Source organism: Seriola aureovittata, chromosome 19, assembly GCF_021018895.1.
Source record: "Seriola aureovittata isolate HTS-2021-v1 ecotype China chromosome 19, ASM2101889v1, whole genome shotgun sequence".
NCBI lineage: Eukaryota > Metazoa > Chordata > Actinopteri > Carangiformes > Carangidae > Seriola > Seriola aureovittata.
The window spans coordinates 20182452-20205866 of NC_079382.1; the positions used below are offsets into that span (position 1 = coordinate 20182452).

Here is a 23415-nt window from a genome sequence, read left to right on the forward strand (position 1 = left end):
TCTCCGCCACCACCCCGCCCCTGTCTCTAACGTCGCGCTGTGATGACGTAGACGGATAGCGACGCCCGGCATAGTAGTGCAATTCTCTCTGCGAGAGAACCAACTTTCGCCCGACTGAACTGCCACATCTGCTGCTATTTATTGGTGTTTTTTTATATCCTGTGGCCGCGGGAGAATGTGAACCGCCGGGGGAGACCGTCAGTCGCGGTATAATTCATCTCACTTAGGGTTTGGCTCTTGTTTTAAGGATATTTTTGTGAAACCGAAGAGCTGCAAGAATACACCCACGGCAGTGACAGACCGCGGGAAAATGTCGTTACTTCCTGTGCAATAAAGTCTTGGCGCGACATTACGGTTGTAAACAACAAGAGGACACACAACAATAAGCACGTACAAGTAAGTCAACCAATTCATAGTTAGCTTATAGTAAAACCATTTATTTACGTAAACATCTAGCTGGTGTTTAGGCTCTTAACTGACAGACGGAGCACTTTTCTCCGGTGTAAGTTATACAACCAACTGTTGTTTAATGGTAACTGACCCAACGTTGATGATTAACAACAATAAAATACTAATAATACAAAAAATTACATTACGATGTTCTCAGAAAAAAATAAACCTGGAGGCATTTTTCATAAAATAAGCCTAAATATCTTAGAGACGGGATGAAGAAATGTGTTAAAACATCCTTCAAGATAAGATTATGAAATAAATGTTAAACAGAGGTTATGTTGGACTGGTCTACATCCTGTCCTTTTTAACACCTGATTCAAGTGCAAATTTCAGGACAACTTTATAAATCGTGTGGGGTTGGAGAGTGTAGCAGCTATAGTAATGTTAATGTTTGCTTTAGCCAGGGTGTCAAATGCCAGAGTAAAGCCATGGGTAGAAAGTTCAAAATGAAGCAACAAATGTTCAGCAAGAACAAAACTAACATTCAGATGAAACTGTGCGGTGAACTGCCTCTTGTCTGAATTTCTGTCTGCTGCTGAAAAGCTTTGTTCTGTGCTCTTTGTTTGGACAGTAGTAAAAACAAAAGGGGTCTAGCTAGACCACGACGTTAAACATGCTAACAAAACGGTTAGCCTCAGTTTGTCCACTACAGATAATAGAGCTTACAGTATGTAATCTGTAATATGTAATCCTCTGAGATGGCAAATGTAATTGTTTGTTGCCACAACAATATAAGTTGTGACATAGTTTATCATAGTAAATCTTCAAAGAAAATAAACTGAGAAGCTGTTTAATAAAATAAAAAAAGCAACCTACCTTTTTTTTTTTTTTCAAATCCAGCAAATTGAATAACTGACAAATCAAAGTGTTTCATTACGTTGATGCAAAACTTACATATATAACCATGGTCATATTGCCCAACTCTGATTGTCTGTGTTTTTGATGAGCTTGTATAAACTTTGTTCTGGCTTATGTTTTGTAGACTTGGCATTAGCATTTATTTTTTTCCTTTGCATTGTTATCAGGTTCTCCTCAAGAAACTGAGGTGCAGAGATATTTGGAACAATGGAGGACACTGACACCAATGATGCTTCTGGTCGTAAGTATAAGTCTATTATATGCTACATTTAGATTTACATAGTAGTATTTGCGCATTATGAGGAATTCTTGCTTGTATTAAGTCTATCATGCCATATAATGTGTACTGTAGATGTCTTTACCAGTGGCTTCAGGAGGAACGGTGTCACTTAAGTCCTGAGGCACAAAGTGATTGCTCATTTTTTCCCTGTAAACATATTCTTTATTCAAAATATCCTTTATTCTTTGCTACTTATTGCACTATATTTACTTGCATGCATTCATGCAATTTCATTTTAGTGACTCAATTCAAAGGGTAAAAATCAATGTGCTATACAGCACCCAAGAAAACTTCCTTAATGTAACAAAAATATAGCATCCATAGCATGTGGGTATGAATGTGGGAGTGATTTTGGCCATAATTTTAAGTTAGGACTTATGTGGAAGAAGGGTTTATTATAACTGATGACATGCATTTATATTGTAACACATGTATGATTTCCACAGTGTTGGTACCTGATGGTCATGAAGATTCTGTGGATATCTACGATGGCCTGGATGATGGTTTTAGCAGCAATGCAGGTAAAAATCCTCCATGAGACAGTTTCAATATTAGCACAGTTAGACAGAGACAGTCCATGACAAATGAATTTGTTCATCATTGAGGCTGACTGACAATCTTATTTCTTGTCTTATTTTGGTTCATTACAGAGAAGTTGCCTCCAAATGCTTCTGAGCTGAAAGACTCAATGGATCTATATGAAGAAATTGTCACAGAGGAACAGCAGAGCAGGGAGACGTCGTACACTGAGGTGAGTGGCTGTGTGCTCCGTGCTTCCTTTCTCTCTGTCATACTAGACCTTTCTTACTGAAGCAGAGGCCTGAGTTAAACCTGTGTTTGCTGTTGATGTGCAGAGATCAATACACTTGTTTTTTTTTTTGCTTTGCTCTGAAGCCTTTTTCCCACCTGGGGTTTTTGCAGGCTGGACAATGCGTAGCTGTGATATCTGAGCTGTGAATAGGTTGTTGTCGGTTGTTAGTTGCTACAGGATTAAGTCAGTAACCCGATAATAAATATAGACTTTTCTTTTATGTGTGTTTACAGTTGAAGACCAGATTCCAAGCAGCTCAAAACCAAATCAAAGAGCTGCGCAGGAGACTGGAGCAGGTGGAGATGCAGGTTTGTTTTGTTTTCCTTATTTCTTAGCTGCTGAAAAGTATTAAGATTTATATGAAGAATAGATTATTGTATACTTTTTAACTAACTACTACTTAATAGTTGTACACTATCTGTTATGTAGACCGGCCACAAGCAAAAACTTATTTCGAGACAAAAACTGATACATGTTTTTACTGACAGTCAGTTGTGAGGTATTAGTCAGACCATGGACCCTGGAGTAGAAACCTGGGCTTTCCAGTAAAGATCAATGTCAAAATCCACTTCCACTAAAAATTCACCAGCACTAATGTGGTTTTACTCTCTCTCTCTGTCTCTCTCTCGTTCTCTCTCTAGAACACAGGGTTAAACACTGAGAACTGCCGTCTCAAGAAGAACATCTCTGCACTTCTACGAACAGCCAGACAGGAAGTGACAAGAAAAGATGCTGAGATTCAGAGGTTGAATCAACGGTATGTTTTTTTTTTAATAAATAATAAATAATTGGCGACTCACTATAACTTTCTGTTTTACAATGACATGTTGGTCTGTAGGTTAATGTAATTACAAAATACGTTCAAGCCTAAATCAGTTCTTAAAACTTTGTCTTCCACAGGTCAGAGAAAGGTCGCTTTCATCATCAGTCTCACAATAATCTGCGGGACCAGACCTCCTCCAGTTGGACCTCAACAGGCACCTCTAGCAGCAGGCCACCTCCTCCACCATCCTCCAGTCTTCCACCTCCTCCTCCTCCTCCTCCTCCTCCTCTTCCTCCCCCATCCAGTGCTCCACCTCCTCCACGTCCACTGACTTCATCTCCCAGGGAGATCCAGCCTTCAAGGGATCCTCCTCATCCTTCAAGGACAGAAAGTAACAGTTCGACCAATCACCCCGCTGGCTCCTGCATTGAGACAAAAGCCTCTAAAGCATCTTCTCACAGTCATTCAAAAAGCTCTTCAAGAGCAAACTGTGACAAACAGACTGAGCACTCTGTCAGTAAATTCAGCAGCAACTCATCGACCCAGCAGAGCGATTCAGACAAACACAAGTCCAAGCACAGAGAGGAAAAATATCAAAGTCATAAGCTATCTGATTCAATAGATAGGCGACCTAGAAATGGTTCATATCCCAACAAGGACTGTCATGCCGCTGAGAAAAGCGGGTCTCATAAAGCGGAAAAAGACGCAGGACGAAAGCATGACTCCAGGTCAGGTAAAAGCAGGAACTACCTAAATGATGAGGGGCACCGTAGATCTGACAGGACTAAAAGCCCTCCACCAAACTCCTCACACAGCGCAGCTTCCTCTGATGACACGAAAGGGAGAAGTCGGCAAGACAAAGCTAAACTGGCCACACCAGAGTCTGTACAGAGTGACTCTCGCAGCTCTAAAGAAGTCCACAGCCGGGATCATAAAAGAATCAGGACGAGTGACAGGCATAGCAGAAGTTCAGACTCAAAGGACCGGAAAAAGTCCTCTTCAAATCAACACGCCGAGCGCCACGCTGATTCCTCCAAAGAGAGGGAAGGAGAGCGACTTTCAAAGGATCATCAAAGGAAGGAAGAGAGACGGGAAGATGAAATCAGCCGAAAACACAACAGGAGCACAAGCAGAGAACGCGAGAAGCGGAAATTAAAAGAATCGGACCAAGACAAAGTGGATGTCCGCAGTAAGGAAAGACAGGAAAAGACACACGAGGCCTTAAAAAGATCATCTAAAGAACCACATATCACTGTGAAAAGCTCTGTGGAGGAAAATAGTCCAAACAGGAAACTCTGTTTCATGGAAACATTGAATCTAACCCTTTCACCAATTAAGAAGCCGACGTTACCCTTCGACCTCACTCCAGCGGACGAGGCAGTAGAAAACAGACCGGAGAATGAGAGTCTGCAGTCTTTGTGTGTCGAAGACATGTGTGTCGTTGACGAAGTAGACAGCAGTGAACTTGAAGCCGGGCTCAAAGATGTTGCAGAGCAGTCTTCAGATATCCCCAAAGATTCAGGCTGTGAAAGGACACACAAGAGGTGTGATGATGCAAAAGACGTCCAGGAAGAGGACAAAAATGACCTTAGTGAAGCTGCAGCTGACCAACAGCTTGAAGACAGCACAGTCCAAACTACCTCAGCACAAATCCAGCCAATTCAGACAACTGTGCATCTCGCACCAAAATCACCAGAGAGCGTTTCTCTAAAAACAACAGAAGGCGACATTTCAACCAATCTTGCCTCAGACAGGGAGGTAGGTAAACCTGTTCCACTGGAGGCGACAGACGGCGTCACTGACGTTTCCAAACAACACACGAGCAAGTCTTTACCAAAGGTGAACCCGGGAAATAATACCGAGCAAACTGTTATCCCCGACCCCGTTGTGCTTGAGTCAAAGCTAGAGCCTCTGAAAACCTCAGTACAGAAAAGCTTCCCCGTGGATTCAGTTAAAGGAGGTGCAACTGTTTCACCCTTGAAGGAAAATCTTGTAGCTGACGATGTTCCCAAAAGTTCTCCCAGTACTTTACCACAGGACTGTCAGAAAGGTCTGCCTCCTCCTGCTTCAGTCAGCCCCCTTCATAAGAAAGATGCTTGCCAGAAGCAAGGTAGTCCTAAAGATACGGATGCTGTATCCAGCACAATAAGCCTGGAGTCACTTCCTCAGGAAGGGCTGAGTTTACCCGAGGCTATTTACGTTTTAACGCAGACAAACGAAGAGGCCAGCGACAGCAGTAGCATCACAGCTGAGCCGAGCTCCTCCAGCAGCTGCATCGGTGTGTCCAAAGTCAGCAGCACGACAGAGGAGACGGCGCCCCCAGAAAAGTACAGTGACCTCACGTTCACGCCCAAAAAGAGCTTCAGTCCTGGGAAGAGTCACGAGAATAACGCGGAGCCTTCCAGTTCGGTGCCATTACTTCACGACGAGGACTCCATGATGCGTACTCTGAGCAATCTGAAGAGAATCCCTGACGCCATAAGCCCCCTGAGGAGCCCGATACGGATCGCCAAGAGAAGCCATCTCCATCTTCACGCCAAGCCGGGTCACGTCAAGAGCCTTCAGAAAGGTAATGTTATTCTGATGACAATGTCATGTCAAGTTTTACATTCACACAGATTAGAGTGGATTGTTTTGGGCCTGTTAACTTGTGATTACAACTTTACTGAGTCTTCATTATTATTTCTCATGCAGACATATTAGGATGGTTATTCTTTGACTTTGTGTGTGCATCGTTGACATATTACTGGTAATGCAACTCTTTAACATAACTGACATCAGTTTTATTCCAGTGCTTCAAACCAAGGAGGTAATAATGCAAATTACATTTGCAGGTTCTGTCATCTAGAAAGGCAGCGAGTGTTAATCTCGTTTCCTTTTCTGTTTCTAATTCATGAATTACAGATCTTATAAATACAAGATGCAGATTTACAAGACAGATCTTGTAATAAAAAGATTCATTTTCCATGATTATGAGATGCTAGGCCATAATTCCTAGAACATGCAAGTCTTTAAAAATGTCTCTTCTCTCTCATTTTCCTGTGCAGATTTCTCGAGCACAGCCGTCGATGTCAACTCAAAGAAGTTGGATGTAAACAAAGAGAACAAATATCCAGGTTCTCCTGCAAACCATGACACGCAAAACATGGCGGACAAGGTATCCGACCTGCACCCGCGTCTCTCTGACACTGAACTGGAGGAAGGGGAAATTTTAAGCGAAAGCGATGAGGCGGCTGCAGGATCCCCTGTTCCTGCAAACAAGAGGGCGAAGTTAACACGGGCAGTCAGAAATAAACTAAGTCCTCAGTCTGTGTTCAAGAGGAAATCTGAAGAAAGGTGTGTTGCCGTGAAGGAAGCTAGTGAATCGCCAGGTTCATCGACACGAAGCCCGAAGAGTCGTTTTAAAACCGTTTGCCCTGCAGCAACCAAAGCGTCTTTTTCCAACATAGAGGAAATAATGGAGACGTTCAAGCTGGTTCGCACAGAGATCCGAAAAAAGTACATGAAGCTTCATAAAACGTTTCCCAGGAAGAGCTTCTACGGCATGATGGAGAATTTCCAGGAGTCTTTTTTAGAGTTTGTGGACGGTGCCCACTTCGGTCAAATATGTGGTCAGGCAGAGGAGCTGAAGTCCAAGCTGAAGAAACTCGTCGCATCCGTGTTCAGCAAAGTATCGAACAACGGTATAGTGAAGCGCATCTTTGAGCAGCAAGCTGTGGATCTGAAGCAAAAGTTGTGGGACTTTGTGGATGTCCAAGTGGACTATCTGTTCAAGGACATTCACACGACACTCAAGAGCCTTTGCAAACCAGCGAGAGCTCAGGCCGAGGAGAAGAGGCCCAGCGGGAGTGAGAGCTTATCCAGGCAGCCCTCTGTAAAGAATCCACAGCTTCAGCAGAAGGAAGCGCAGTCTGCTGCAGCCAGCCTGAATCAAGTCAAGCCTTGCGCTGTGGTGCCGTACAAAACGGGGCTCGGAAGCAGAGGCAAAGATATCAGGATCACACACGTGGAAAAAAACTTGCATCCAACAGACTGCCTAAATACACAAACGGTTATTGACTTCCTTCCTCCTAAAAACATCTCCTCAACCCCAGAGAAAAACAGCATGACCTCTTTGGTTGTCTCTCAAAGCGGCTCTTTGCTCGACAAAACCGACTTTGAGCTCCTCACAGAGCAGCAAGCCTCCAGTTTAACCTTCAACCTGGTGCGGGACTCTCAAATGGGCGAAATCTTCAAATGTCTCCTCCAAGGATCAGACTTATTAGAAACCAGCGGCATGGCGGGAGACAGCGCGACCTGGTCGCTCGGTACTCCGAGGAAGGACGGAGGAGGACTCATCAGCATCACCACTCCACCTAAATTCAGCTCTCCGTCTAAACTGCTTTCCCCGACCAAATTTAACACGCCCTCCAAACTTATTGCCACGTGGTCCAGCATTTCACCTCGCAAGATGTCGTCCCCGCGATCAAAAGATCCGATCCCGCTGAACCCGGCTTTATTTGATGAAAGTTGCTTGTTGGAAGTGCCGTCAGAGAGCAGAGCGATGCTGCCGTCCGGCTTGGCTGCACAACGGTCCTACTCCATTCTTACCGAAGATCTGGCGGTCTCCCTCACCATCCCGTCACCCCTGAAGTCCGACAGCCACCTCAGCTTCCTGCAGCCGTCGAGCATGTCAAGCATGTCAAGCATGCACATTATGTCCACCCCAGACAGCGTCATCAGCGCACACATAAGCGAGGATGCTCTGATGGACGGGGAGGACGCCACAGAGCAGGACATACACCTCGCCCTCGACACGGACAACTCCAGCTGCTGCTCCAGCAGCAGCGTGGGCTCAGTGGCACTCGCCACGTCTTTCACTTTCAAGCCGGACTTGCCCATGCAGGCGCTGGTGATGGAAAAGTCCAACGATCACTTCATCGTGAAGATTCGCCAGACGGCCACAAGTGCAAACAGCACGCTGCTTGCTGATGAGAGCTTGAGTCAAACACTAACAGAGGAGGATCAGCCACATGGAGATGAGGACGTCGCAACTCCAGGAAGTCAAGCAAAAGCTATTTTGTCAAATGAGCCGCAGAACAGAAGCACCGCTTCATGTGTCGCACCATCAGAGAGCAGTCTGTCGAACTTTGCTGAAAGCTCCGGGATCTGTCAGGCTGCCACAGGATCAGGGAGCTGTCTCACCCAAGATGAAGGCTTAACACTAACTAAAAATTCGTGCCACAACAAAGAAGATAAGTCGGCTCAACAGAGCACCTCGAATTACTGCTTTTCTCAGGAGTCGCAGAAACTGCCAGAGTCTCTGCCTGTAATTACTCCTTCAGAGAACAGTTTGCACAGTGGTGCTCAAAGCTCTGATCATCTCCAGGCAGCCACTGGAGAAGGTGTCACCGCTGATGAGAACGCAAGTCAAACACGCCGCGAAGAAGACGGCGCGCAAACTCAAAAAAATCCCTCCAAAGCTCAGAAAAGGATGAGTCCCTCTAAACCTGCGGTGTCAGATAATAGTCCTCATCGTCCTGCTGAAAGCTGTGAAGCGAATCAAAGGAGCCGAGCTTCACCGTCAGACTCGGAGAGAGAAGGGACGGAGGTGTCGGAGTCCGACAGAAGTCTCACCATCGCAGAGGACACGGGCAGCACGCCAGAGAAAGACCGGAGGGATTCTGACAAAGGTAGAAAAAGGAAGAAGCATCAGGATAAATTGAAAGCAAAGCGGCCCAGAAAGGAGGTGGAGATCACAGAGGAGAGGGAGTCTGACTCCAAGCAAGAGGAGACGGATAACGAGTCCAAATCCCCCTCAGAGCCGCTGTCCCCCAACAGTCTCTCCGCCAAGAATGTTGTGAGGAAGAAAGGCGAGGTGGTGATGGCATGGACAAGGTCAGTAGCTGATTCTGTATTGTACTACTACACCCCCCCCCACACACACACACACACACACACACACACACACACACACACACTCTGACTCTTGCAGACCAAATATAACTTTTGCTTTTGCTGTTTTACTCGTCTTCAGCTGTGAAAAAAGAAAAAGAGCACCCTTTATACAGCGAGGCTCGTCTACTGCTGCCAAGTTCCTGCGTACGTTGGAGCATCCAGCGTGTAAATGAAAAGCTGCTGCTGTGGCTCTGTTTTCATTGAATAATGGCTACACAGCAACATTTGGGACAGGGCAAGTGAGCTGGACGGGCTAACTCGCCACTGAAATGGCAGGGGGAATCATCGCTGTCTGGTGGCACTTGCGATTGGTGCTTTAAATCCACAAGCGTTGGTGCACAAAGGCTGTGGTTGTTTCCACAGACTGCTCTCCCCTCGTGGAGTTTATTCTGGGCCACAATATTCAATTCATTGCCTTTTATTCTTCTTGCAGAGATGAAGATCGAGCCATTCTGGTTGAGCTGAAGACAAAAGGCGCTTCACGTGAGACGTTCTCTGCCTTGTCGGAAAAACTCAATAAACCATCAGGGCAGGTAAGTTTGTCTCTAGTTTTTTTTTTGTTGCACTATAATATGCAACATACACAGGCTGCGATGAAGGAACATCCAATAACTGTTTCCTCCCTCTCCTCAGATTGCTCACAGATTTTACCAGCTCATGAAGCTTTTTAAGAAGCAGGAGAAGATGGACACCTGATCCCTCGCACTGTTGTGCTTCGTTTCATGCAAATAGTTCTTGTATTAGAGCGTTTCCATACGCCTCCTGTAGCTCCGACACAGGTATGTTGGCTGCTGTTCGTGTGACGTAACGAAGGAAGGTGTGAACGCAGGGGCGGCTGCGGACGATCGGGTTGGGTCACATGGATCCGCACATAGGCTGCTGTGTCCAGCAAGACCTGATGGTCTTCAACATGGATAGCAGTATCAGCCAAGCATTATTTTTCAAAGGAAGGTTGGAAATCCAGTGACTGACTGTGGAGAGAGTTTTGTTCTGGATGATGAGCTGCACCTGTTCATTCTGTCTGAAAAGAATTCAAAGGATGACGCACAACTGACACGATAAATATATAAAGGATTAAACATCCACTTACTATAAATACAGTCAACATCAGTGTTATTGTTCTTGATGCACTTTTGGTTTTTAGTAATCCACACTGCAACCACTACTTCACTAATCAGTTCTGCATATATGCTGATGTCTGGTTCTCACAGAAACATACGACTCCCGTCTCCTGACATATCGCAAAAATGTTCGTCTCAACTAGACCTCAAGTTAATGTTACATCTAGCTCTCAATGTCCGGTTTTCTCAAAATAGGAAAAACTGGGATAGTTATTGGTTTCAGTGCAAGTATACTTGATGTTTTCTAAATCAGGTGACATTTTTATTCCCTAAAATTGGCGGACAAGCACTAGAGCCAACCTGAGACTTCACTGAGACCTTGACCTATAGGACTGAGAGTTTGGGCCATTTATCATTAGCCTCGGATATTTTGGATGTTATTTTAATGGTAGTATTGTAGGGGGAGGGGGGGGGGGGTTGCGGGCGGTGCTTGAAGTGTTTAATGGTTAAAATGATTACATGTCCAAATACATGTAGAGGACGGTACATTTGTCTCTGTTAATACGAATTAAAACTTTTAAACAGCATTTTGTTTGACTCACCCTATTGCTCATAAACAGCATGGAATGCAATATTGTTAATATTGTACATAATTCTTTATTGAAAATAAAGTTTTATTTATTTATTCTGGTGTCTGCTTTTATTACTTAATTGGAAATTGTGCAAATTAATTTTGCTAACTTGGGGAAATAAAGCATCTACAGCAGCTGGTAGCAGTGGAAGACAATCCGCATTCACCATGACACAAATATTGATGAAGTGGGCCACAAAGTATGGAAATTGAGGCCATTGCCCTGGGGCGCCGTTTATAACCAGCAGACCAGACAGTGGCATAAAGCGGAGGACAGAAGCAAACACAGATGGTGCAAGAATTTATTGTGCCAAATTTTTGGATGAACTTCTCATACTTCACCATCTGACTAAATATACTACTCATTGTTATTCACACATAACCACAGATGAGTTATTGATTACATGTCAGGCAGGAAAATTTAAATTCTAAATATAAATTAAAGCTAGTAGTTTTTACCTAATTCTGATATCTGACCATTTTACTTCAGAAGAAGTAGATCCTCAAGTAAAAGTTTCAAATTTCTACTTAAAAGTATATAAGTATTAACACCATAATGTATTAATAATATCAAAAGTATTTGATATGTCCCCTGTCATTGAGATATTATCTGACATTATCAAATTGTTAAAAAAAACTTAACAACTTAAGAACATAATCTTACATTTCACTGTATAAATATTAAAAGTATAAAATTGTGATCACACTTTGACTGTCACAGACACTGAAGTTTGACACAATCAAATACAAACTGATACAAATACAAAACAAATGTGACATATGAGCTTTTCATTTAGGCCAAACTGCTTTCAAATGATTGAACTGTATGTTTATGAACGTTGTGATTATTATTTATTAGTAACTTTAACTTCCTGCAGAGCTGCTGTTGGACTTATAGTTGCAGTTTACCTTCACTTACAGCTGCAGTTGATTGATTTTTGCTGCTGTTTGTGGACTTCATGCTGGTTCACTCTGTGTCTAAATGTGTCTTTTAATTAAACAGCATGTTATGTAATCTGATTCTATCCTGAATCTAAGGGAAGGGCTGGCGTGGGGCAAATACAAGGAAATTAACAAACGCCGTTCAGGCCCACCGCCAGAACAGTAATGGCCGTCCAGCATATGTCCTGTGCTTCAGGGCTGGTTGCGGGTTGTTGGACTCCGAAATCCAGAGGCGGTTTGGCCAAAACTGAATACGTTACATATACTGTACGTACATGTATACATACATGTGTAGGGCAGTGGCCTAAATAAACCACTGAGTGTCACACTTGCGATGTTTATTTCCAGGTGAATCCCGGTTTTGATGTTGTTTGGCCGCTGTGGGACACCGTAGTTTTAAATTGCGTTCCGCGCTGGACGCCATCTTGGTTTAATGTTTTCTTTTCTCCCGGTTTAAGGGAAGCGATGTTAACTGCAGCGTACATCATATTAAAACAGCTTAGTTTAAATCACACTTCCAGTCCGCCTGTTAAACGTTTATGTAAACAACACGCTAGTTAACAGTTTGCCATGGGTCTGAGTCGTGAGCGTTTGTATTTCCTCTCTTAAGGTTGTTTGTAATATTAGCTAGCCGGTTAGCTTTCTGTTCGTCACTGCAGCACTCGATCAGTGGAAACAGTGTGGGATATCTGATCTGGTTGGTTACGGATAGGCACGCTATTCACCTGCTAGTTACTTTAGCTCAGCCGTTAGTGATGGCTTCTCTCTGTCTCTTGCTCGGTGTTTTTGAAACTTATTTCGAAAACTCATGTCGGGACTGCATTTCCTCTTTTATCCCCGTGCGCAGTGTAGCCGGGTGTTTTTACAGCAGGTCTGTGCTGGACAGGTGGGCAAGCTAGCCGCGCCCCCCCCCCCGAATTAGCATTAGCATTAATATTAGCAGCTAGCTTACTGGCATTGTTCACTTATGAATGAATTAAACGATTTCATTGTAAGATTGCAAAATGACATCTATAAATAGTGACTGTTTACTTTCTAAATGCACTGTATGTCTAACTGATCTGTCAAACAGACATCTCTTAGTATTCTTTCCCAACAGGTGATTCCCACCAGGGAGTTTTCCCAAGGATGAGCTGTAATTCAGGCAAGTTTATGTTCTTACAGCTGCTATCATACCACTGCTGTGTGTGTATTAAATTCACACATAAATATTAACATTTAAAACCTTTCTCTTCTTTTTAGTTTTTTTACATCAAACACATGGAATTATCTACAACACACTCTCATAGATCGACATGCTAACTACGCCTGGACAATTCAAAATGATGATCTTCATTGCAAATGAGGGAAACCACAAGGTTGAAAAGCAAACCAACCACAAAAACAACCCAAACCCAGAACAGGGTATAAGGTCAGTGGTGTCCACATATCTTTGTTCATATCATATACATTAAAAACAATAAAGGAAAAAATAGAAACATTGTCCATGGCTGTGTATTGACATTTCAGTTTGTGCTATTTCCAGTGTTGTGTCCTGTTAAAAGTTGCAGGGTGAAACTAACCTCAGGGCATTATAGGGTCATGTGGTGGATCAATCACTTCAAACTGGAGCCCTACTTTGCCACAGCAGTGAAATAGTGTCAGCTACACTGCACAGTGGGGTCTCGTCTGTCTTCAGGGGATGACAGTTGAGCCCCATTGTCCCGCTAATAAATCTGCTCTTTTTATAATGGCTTCACACTAAAGCACATGAGACAAGGACCCTGACAAACGTAAGTAAAACATCTTTATTGCATTTTAACTTTGAACATTTGATAAAAGATGTACAAATTTCTCAGTTTTTTTTTTTTTTTTTTTTTTTTTTTTTATTCACCCGCAGATAATTATCCTAATAATGTGACAGAAGATGGGGGATTGGAACTTATTAGGGAGTATCTTAGAAGAGGTCCACATCCATTCCACCATTGTGGGGAAGATCTGGCTCACCATCCTCTTCATTTTCCGGATGCTTGTGCTCGGTGTCGCGGCCGAGGACGTCTGGGATGACGAGCAGAGCGAGTTTGTTTGCAACACGGAGCAACCAGGCTGCAAGAATGTCTGCTACGACCAGGCCTTCCCCATCTCCCTCATCCGCTACTGGGTCCTTCAGATCATCTTCGTGTCCTCTCCGTCTCTGGTCTACATGGGTCATGCCTTATACCGTCTGAGGACCCTTGAGAAAGAGAGGCACAAGAAAAAAGCCTGTCTGAAAGCCGAGCTGGAGGGGACAGACCCCATCCAGGAGGACCATAGAAGAATTGAGCGAGAGCTCAGGAAACTAGATGAACAGAAGAAGGTAAGGAAGGCTCCCCTCAGAGGCTCCTTGCTGCGTACATATGTTTTCCATATCTTGACTAGATCTGTGGTGGAGGTGGGTTTCATTATAGGTCAGTGTGCTCTGTACGGCATCAGGCTTTCTCCTCTCTACAAATGTGAGAGGTTACCTTGCCCCAACAGTATTGATTGTTTTGTGTCACGACCAACAGAGAAGAACATCTTCATGGTCTTCATGCTGGTGATCGCTGGAGTTTCTTTATTTCTCAACCTCCTGGAGATTTTCCACCTGGGGGTGAAGAAGATCAAACAAAGCTTGTACGGATACAAATATGGAGACGATGACAGTGTGTACAGGTCAAAGAAAAACTCCATGGTGCAGCAGGTTTGCGTGCTCACCAACTCCTCACCACAGAGGTTGATGCAGCTCACACATATGACCTGCTCTATTGTGCCTGATAATCAAGGGGAAACTCCGCCTTTGAATTTGCCCCCGATGGCCCCTCAGAATCAGGAGCAGTCCAATAGTTCCAATCAGCAGCCTGCACAGAGCCACGCTGACATCCAGGGTCTGCAGCAGCTGGGGGCTGTGGACCGACGCTACACTCTGGAGAGCAGGAAACCCTCATGCAGCAGCGATGAGTCAAACGGACCGCACGGCTCAGGCCAACCGCAGTACGCGGGACCTCGACCCACGCTGATGGCCGGCCACATGGAGATCCCAGCAGCCCTGAAGAACCCGCAGAGGAAGCAAAGCAGAGTCAGTATTTGTAAGGAGCTCAGTGACATGAGTGATTCTCCCGAGAGCGACCACTACCCCACAGCCAGAAAGTGCAGTTTTATGTCCAGAGGAATGTCAGAGGGAATGCTGGCCACTCCATTTGACAGTGCCGACTCTCAGAGTGGGACAGACAACGAGGCCCAGCACCTCAACCAGGGAGAGAGTCCAGTGATGACCCCGCCGCCTCCAGCCGGTGGGAGGAGGATGTCCATGGTAAGAACATGTTTTTATCTTGCACCCCATCCTAAAGCAACAAATGTCACTGCATGGCTGTCTGATGAGTTTAGGTGAATATCTCAGTGAAGATGTGGAGTCAATTTAAATGTAATTTTACTAAACAAAAACAGTTTTCAGTGTGGAAGATTTAAAATGCCAAAAAGCAAATTAAAACAAAAAGTCAACACAAGTACACATTTTTATATGTATGGCTGCCATCGGCGTGTCTCAGTGACAGTAAGCTCTGACCCCAGGCTGATTGGACAGTTGACTGCTCTCCATTTTGGACAACACATCTCAATCTCCAAAAGAGAAAAAGCTCCCTTATATCTCCTTCTGAAAACTAGTAACAGCACTTTGTATTTACTATTAAAGGTCCCATTAAAAAAAAAAAGGGAGATGTCCATGTGTTCATGTTTTTTGGTTCTTAAAACCACAAATATATCTTCTTATGAACACTTTTGATAAAACATAAATGTGCATCTCTTCACTTTCTTTTCTGTATTATGATTTTAATGTTGCATGTATTAAATTGAATGCAAAAAGCTGAATAATTATGTTTTTCATGTAGTTATGACACAGTAAATGCATACTTAAAAAGAATTACATATAACAATGTGTATTGTACTGATTTGTTTCCATTTAGTCATTTTAAATCTTTTATATACCTTGGTGTTTGCTTCTTACATTGGTGCATCAAGGTGACAAGTTTAAACCACAGGAGGTCCGATGCTGCTGGTGAGAGGAATGTGTTTGTGTCTGTGACTTGAATAATAACCACCTTTCTTTCTTTCAGAGTATGATTCTGGAGCTGTCTTCAATCATGAAAAAGTAAACTGAAGATGACTGTTTTGGGACCAAGCCAGAGACATAAGTTATAATGGGACTGAAGGATCCTGATCGCAAAGCAAATCTAATCCTGTCTCTCAACTGCAACTTTATGCTTTCACAGTTTATACAGTATGTATTGTGCATGAACAAAAGCTTCAGTTAAATATGTCAACACGTCATTCCACAGACAAAAGATGCTTAATAATTTGCTTCAGGTTCTGTACCAATGATATCTCCAGCATCTTTTATACTGACAGTTTGAAATTTTTACTTGCGCTTTAGGGTTGAATTGTGTTTTTTTTTTTTTTTTTTTTTTGACACCACAAATCAAATATGATTCAAAATTACATTTGGCTCAAAGCACATGTGACTGCTCATAAAATGAGTGAAATATATTTGACAGAAGATTGTAATTAAAGATTGTGGAATTGGCAACCACAAAAACCAGTGTATATGGTTTATCATACAGAAAGAGCTGTAGAAAAAAGGATCTTCAAATTCAAAGTTTCGTTTTGACAGAGTAGCCTAATATTGTTTATGAATATATCTGACCAACTTAAGATGTTGTTGCAAATATTTCTATTTCTGTTGTTGTTGTTTTTTTTTTTTTCTATTAAACCCTTTTTCCTCTTCAGCAGGACTGAACTGTCTTGTCTAACCAGTGTGTTGTTTATAGTCACTTCAATGAAGCATGAACATGGCGATCTCAGCCACCTCTGTACCTCTGTGCAAAACTTTGTCCACAGCAAGATATCTCATCTCTGCTGGGTAGGTAAATAATAAATTCATTTTTAATTAATTCAGTATTATATATTCAATAAATGAAACTGACCAACATTTTATCATGTTTTTGAAAAAAAACCTTCACAAAACACAAAATGTGATATGCATGTTTCTTTATTTCATAAAGAGAAATGGTGTCTAGACAAAAAAGTTGTTTAGATAACACTAGCAATTGAAATTAATGAAAATTGGGTTTGCACAATACTGTATTTACAATGGTTATTGAAGTCATTTTAATTAATTAGGGTCATGTAGCATTTAAAAATTATAAAGGTAAGAACTCTTAGTAGAGAATAAGCAAATAACAGCTATTTCAAATTGACAATATTAACACAAAACAGTCATCTAGAAAAATGAAAGAAAAAAACAACAACTTGAACTACAAGCTTAAGAGCTATTACATTAAAAATGATGCACCAAAATCGACTAATACAATAATCCATATAATCTGTGTAAAAAGCATGTAGAAAAAACACCTGATGCAGTTTGCTGATACAGTCATTGACCAGTTATGAGAGGTATGAAGGATTTCACAGGTAGATAAGTGTGAGAAAGTCCGCACTGGTGACTTGGGGATGGGGGCCCAGGCCCCTGTATACACTCACTTCACTTGAATGTGAACTATGGCCTCTGCACGTTCTAAGGCAAATATCGGAGGTGCACTTGTATTCATATAATGCTAACCCATCCCGAAAGTTGGATTAAAGACAAGGTGAGGAAACTCATTCTTTGTCTCTTTACACAACACCAAGAACCAGTCGAATTGAACCAAGTGATTTTTACATGGCAAAAATCAATCATACATGACATGACACCTATTTGTAAACATATTCCATTTTTCATATTTTATCTTCAATGATCTCGACCTGCGCATTCAACCAGGATACCAGATTTTTTTTTTTTTTTTTTTCTCAATAAAGTTGAGCAGTCTGTGAGAAAGGCATGATTTTGTTCATATTCTTTTATAGAACAACCTTTGGAGTTGAAAAGCCAGTGTTTGTTTCAGAGAAGCAGCAGCAAAAAAAAGTTAAACTTAAAAAAAAAAGAAGACAAATACACAGCAAAAAAAGGTAAGAGCATCCAATTACAGAGTTACAGCAACAGCAAAATTGTTCACTTAAATCAACCTGTTGTAATGGCTATGAAATAAAAAGTGCCTGGCCTGCACAAAATAGCCTGAAAGACTCCTCATATATAAGAATCAAATTCATTATGTCATTTTAGGTGTTTTTTTATGCTTGTAATTACTTATTTTATCATTTTAAAATCAATATTTGCATACGAAAAATGAATCAGATGACTGTGTGCAATGTGAGGGGTCGAACGTAGTGACGAACCAGTAAATAATTACACAGACCCTGCACTTCCCTTCAGCCCTGCAAAGTTTTTCAGCCTCTTTTAGCTTTACAACCAGAAAACTCAGTTTTAATCTCATTTCCAGTAGCAGCAGTTTGCTGCTTTTAAGCTAAAAAAAAAAAAAAAGGTCTGATACACTCATTGTGTGCGACCTTCCCACCACCAAATGGCAGACATGCAAAGTTAGCTACTAGCTGGTGAACATACTGGAGCTGGAGAGCCACATATGTTTTCTCAGGAGTTGGTGGAGACTGAAACAGCTAAAACGAGGGAGAATATTAGACAACAATTCATGCTGACACATTAGCCATACCAACCATATATGGTGATAATAAGCAAATGCAGCTGGTTCTGCTGCCCCCAAGTGGCCAATATTAGTTAATCAATTAATTCAGCTTTAAACAATATTAACAAATCATTTTTAAACATCATCTTCTGAGCAGATTTAAATATCTGAGCCACTCAAGGGTCAGTTCACCCAAATGACAAAAAGCATGTTTCATTACTAAGTAGCTTTGGTGTAATTTACAGTGTTTGAAAATTCTGCCGATACCACAATTCAATGGAGTTTTCATTGGAACTACCAAAGGCTTAGGGCACTGTTTATGAAATGAGATGCTGCTTTTGATTTCTTTTTGTTTTTTCAGTGATGTGAGCACCATGAACAAAATTCCTCCATTGTCCATTGTATTAGAGTGGATGCAGAAATCTCAAGAGACATGTCTCCCAAAACCTGGACATCTGCAAAGCTAGATGCCACCAGAGGTAAGTGTGACATTTCAATGAACTGACCCTTTAAACAGCAGTGGAAATAATAGTCTACAGGGTGTAAACCAGACATTTTTAAAGGAATAATTAAGATGTTGACATTGCTGATGTTAACACCATCTCACCATTGAGGCTGAGGATGGATGGAGAATCATAGTTTGACTGAAACAGTCGGTACTGGAGCATGCAGCAAGACTCAAAGAGCTCAGAGGTCTCCTGACTTGAGAGTATAATTCAGGGATGTCCGTTCGCTTCATCCTCTATGATAATCTAAGGGCATGTTATGTTGAATTAGCAATATACATTATGTATCTTCGGGTGACAGAAATTCTACTATGCATAAACAAGAATGTCACTGTGGTGTTATTACACATCTGAAGAGATGCCCAGGGTCCTTTGTTACAATAGTTACGCTACAACACAAACTTCATGAATTCATTTTTCTCCAAACAGAAAAAAAAAAAACATAAAACCAAAGAGTCTGTGCTCTCCAATGAAACACCAGGGTTCCTCGATTTAAGGTCAAGCACACAAATAGAAAACGTTGCATATTGTTTGCGGAGAAGAAGCGTCTGTATCGAAAGTGTTCCACTTTAATTTTCTGGCTTTAACCTGGTAGAATCTCCACGTGGGTAAATACTGTTCTGCTTCAGTAAATATGCGCACAAGAATGAAAAAGAGCTCAAACGGTAAAAAAGGGCTGAACAAACAGGAGAAACTACACCGGTCGACGAAGAATTACTACTGCTCCGCGCTCAGGCTGTGCCACAATGTAAGTTCTGTGCGTGTATTTGTATGAATATACTGTATGTGTCTGTATGCATGTGTTTTGTGCATGTGCGGGTCTATGTACTCTACAATATAGAGACCAGTCTCAACATTTTTAAAGACAGGTTTGTAAAATACACTTAAGAGTTACTCTGTTCGGCTGTATCAGAAAAACAGTCTCACGTGAGATTATACGCTAAACTACTGTTTTAAACTCTAAAATTTACATCAGTAAAAGTCAGGGGGTAGAACTTCAAAATGTTTTTATCCAAACTTTAAAGCCCCAATCCGAAACACTCTCAGCATCCCACCTAATGCACCCGAATAAAATCACAAAATTGAGTGAGGAAATAGGTGGGTGTCAGGGGGTGTGGCTAATTGCTAGCTTAGTAGCACCCACATTTTTCCTGGTGTTTTTTTATCCATATTCTTTAGATCAATTATTATTAGAATTAGAGCCTTTTGTGATTTTAACAACAAATTGTTTAGCAAATTTTTTTTGCTAATCTGCATTTTTTAGTAATACAGTAACATTACAAATGTTTTCTGATGTCATCAAGTTAGCTTCGTAGCTTTAGAGGTTTTTTGAATTTTTAATACCAAATACTGTAGCAGATACTTTTCTTATGTATGGCAGTATGGACAGTAAACTTCAGGAACACATCTCTTTTTTTTTCAGAGAGACATGCCAATAAGAGATCACAGAAGCTAGCAGAACAGCGGCTAGCCCAGAGGTGACATTAGCTTAAGCTTGCTATCAAGCTAACAGGGGCGCCATTTTGGATTGGGGCTTTAAAGAGCGACAAAAAAAAAAAAAAAGCTTCACATTCCAATTGAATCCCACTTTTGTACTAGAGCATGGCCCTGCCTCCAGTGACAGTTGAGATAATTCAGCTTGTTTATACATAGAAATATATATATATTGAAAAAAAATCCTTTTAAAAGCAGACTGCTCCAGAGAGAACTCGCGAGGCAAACGGAAGCTGGACAAACTAACTAGGCTTATAGCTATAGGCAGCATGCATGCACATCACAAAGTAGGTGTTCAAACAAATGCACAATTAGGGCAAACATGTTACTATCTAATATGATTGTTGCTCAATCACTCTGACGACACGTACACTGCTTTCACGTCAAATGAATTCTGAATTAGCTTATTCAAGTCCTAAAGAAATACAAATATAAGGTGTGAACACTCTTATACTAAAACATTAGATTCCTTTTGTATTTAGGTTTCAGATACGTCTTCTTCATAGAGAGATATTTATTCATATAATCATATCAACAAGATGTTTCCCCTTGAAGTGCCAACATAAGTGCTCCAGTCTCAGATGTTTAAAGGGTCTGAAACTAAGACAAAGACCCTCGTTGAAGTGCTAAATGGCTCTGTGGCCGGAAACAAAGTGCCTGAATAATTTGTCAAATTTGTTGATTTTTAAAAAAAATCTTTTTGTCAAAAAGGTGTTTTCTCTTATTCAGGATCCATTTGAAAAAAAAAGAAAGTATCTGTCACGTAGATGTTTGCTGCACTTTTCACTGTCAAACGGCATCAAACGGCAAAACACTGAAGAAACCCAAAGCATGTCTGCGAGAGTGTATACACAAATAGCATTTTTAAATACTGATAAGAAATAAGATTTACTCCAAAAAACACAAGGCAAAACTCTTTTTTTTCACATTTAGAGAGGAGAGAGAGAGAGAGAGAGAGGGAGAGAGAGAGAGAGAGAGGGAGGAAGGAAGGAGCTGGCCTGAGCTGCGCATTACAAATACATCTTGAATGTCTAAATTTATACATGCATGGGGCGAAAGAATTTTACAAGTGTGTGTCGACGCATGTGTCTGTATGTGCTGTGTTGCGTGTTGAGTGTCTACATGTGTGTCGAGCTGATTTCCTGAGTATAAGAACACCCACCATGATGGGGAATATTCATTAGGCAGGACAGGAAACAGCAAAGCAAAGATTTTTCCCTTAGCAAAAAGGTGCTTGATATAACCCCGGTGAAAAAAATAAAATAAAAAGAAACATCTAAGCCTCTACCTGTACAAAAAAAAAAAAAATCACTGTTACAGTCATCATGCTCCATACTATATACATTTCTGCCAAACAAGCACTTGAAAGTCAGTCACTGTTACAACATCCAAATACAATGGTATTGCTGATGAGTGGGAAATAAAAATAGTCATTTAACCACCTGCAAAAACCCTTTTTCTTTATCTTTTTTTTTTTCCTTTCAATTCAGTGCTGAGGAAGGCAAAGGAGGAATGTTTTCGGTTGCAGCCTGTACAAAGTTCTCCTGTACAGAAATACAAATGTGAGACGCTTGAAGACATTTTTGCATATGAACATTTTACAGTCTAACTGCATCGTAACTTCCTCGTGTACAGAAACTACTGTATTCTCATTTTTCATGAATTAGTTTGAACATTCAGAGGATTTTTTTTTCTTTTTCTTATTCCTGAGTTTGAATTGCTGTGACGAAAAGGGCCACTAAGATATAGTGAGAAGAGAACCACAGAGAGAGAGAGAGAGAGAGAGAGAGACAGAGAGAGAGAGAGAGAGAGACAGAGAGAGGTAGAGAAGATTGATAAAGACAGAGTGGGAAAAATAAAAGAGAGGAGAGAGAAAGGCAGAAGAAGCAGAGATACTGTCGGTACACGGAGAGACAAAGAGAGCTGCTGTTTAGGTCCGATGAGGTTGAACTATGAGTTGTGATGAGCGACACATGAAGAACGGAGTCTTCACTGTAGAGGTTGCTGCCCGGCCGAAGTGTAGCACCACTGTAAAGGTTTGGTGAGAAGTTCCCACTCTGTCATGGTTAAGAGGAAAAATACCTGGAGAACAGTATTGCTGCTGTTAAGACAACTTTAGTGTCAACCGTTCAAAAAGAAAAATAAAAAAACCAAAAAGACAGCACGAAAAGACATAAATACATACAAAGCTTGTTTTTCAGTGAACACTGGGAGAGGCCGACATCTCAACAACCCCGAGAGAGGGTTTGTCAGAAGAATAAAATTAAATAATAAAAAAAAAACAAAACAAAAAAGAAAAACAACAACACAGAACCACCACTACATTGTACAGTCCTTCCTTGGCTGCTCGTCAGTTGTGCATTTGTCAGTCATTTCCTGACAAAAATCAACTGTTACCGTCTGGTTGGATTTTTCAGTGGGCAGCCCTGACTTTGTGTACAAGCCGGCGTCTTGGCCGTCCATATCTTTATCCGCCCCGTTTCTGACGGCCAAGTCGGGCTCGCTCTCTGAGGGGCCGGGCGACCCGTGGAAGCTGGGTTCCGGCGTGGCCGAGCCCGAGTGGGCGGTGAGGTCGATGCTGGTGGTGGCGTTGGTGAGGGCGGCGGAGGGGCTGCGGGGACGCTTGGGCTCGTGGGCAGCGTTGTTGCTGGCGGTGGAGTTGGAGGGCCGCAGCACGGGGCAGTAGTGGTGTAATGACTGGACCTGCTCGGGGCTCAGCTGGACGTCCCTGCACACTTCCTGGGACAGGCAGGAGAAGTTCTCCCACAGCTCGCCCATACACGCCTTCAGCTGGTTCCTCTCCGTCAGCAACTTCTCCTTCTCACACACCTGCACGCACACACAACAGTCAAGGCGTGACACTCAATGGTTTAGTCAGGAATCAGTTTTGAGCCGTCGTTATTTAAAGTCATCACAGAAAGGCGTACTGTTGCGTCACTGTATTTTCACATTTAATTGATTTGCGTTAAAATTGTACTAGGTAGCAAACAGGAAGTCAATTTTGACACAGCCTTAGTGTTTCCATGGCTACGATGGCTTTAGCTCTTGGAGTCCATTTTTGGCCTGGCTCAGGAAGTGACTGAAAAATGGTTGATCAAACTAATGCGTCATCA

The 23415-nt window shown here is 42.1% G+C and overlaps 3 protein-coding genes across 6 annotated transcripts in view; 2 read left to right on the forward strand and 1 right to left on the reverse strand.

Annotated features, from left to right (window-relative positions):
* The first annotated feature begins 65 nt into the window (after window positions 1–65).
* On the forward strand, window positions 66–10848 carry casp8ap2 (caspase 8 associated protein 2). Its single transcript, XM_056363443.1, has 10 exons — window positions 66–396; window positions 1479–1552; window positions 2038–2112; window positions 2242–2342; window positions 2636–2710; window positions 3044–3159; window positions 3303–5734; window positions 6213–9042; window positions 9536–9635; window positions 9736–10848. Exons 2-10 carry the CDS (start codon window positions 1519–1521, stop codon window positions 9796–9798), a joined length of 5826 nt encoding a protein of 1941 aa, XP_056219418.1. The 5' UTR covers window positions 66–396; window positions 1479–1518; the 3' UTR covers window positions 9799–10848.
* A 2131-nt stretch (window positions 10849–12979) lies between these two features.
* On the forward strand, window positions 12980–16522 carry gja10b (gap junction protein alpha 10 b). 4 transcript variants are annotated; one of them, XM_056363474.1, is made up of 4 exons: window positions 12980–13147; window positions 13262–13508; window positions 13616–15043; window positions 15843–16522. In XM_056363474.1, the coding sequence occupies exons 3-4, from the start codon at window positions 13643–13645 to the stop codon at window positions 15879–15881; spliced, it is 1440 nt and encodes a 479-aa protein (XP_056219449.1). In that variant the 5' UTR covers window positions 12980–13147; window positions 13262–13508; window positions 13616–13642; the 3' UTR covers window positions 15882–16522. The 4 variants fall into 4 exon arrangements, with proteins under 4 accessions (XP_056219449.1, XP_056219450.1, XP_056219453.1 ...); XM_056363475.1 differs by having other exon boundaries at window positions 13281–13508; XM_056363478.1 differs by having other exon boundaries at window positions 13314–13508.
* A 236-nt stretch (window positions 16523–16758) lies between these two features.
* Window positions 16759–23415, reverse strand: part of bach2b (BTB and CNC homology 1, basic leucine zipper transcription factor 2b) — a 101826-nt gene continuing 95169 nt past the window's right edge. The window contains exon 5 of the mRNA XM_056363473.1: window positions 16759–23131. Coding sequence (XP_056219448.1) covers window positions 22622–23131 — 510 coding nt within the window. The 3' untranslated portion in view covers window positions 16759–22621. The remainder of the gene's footprint in view (window positions 23132–23415) is intronic.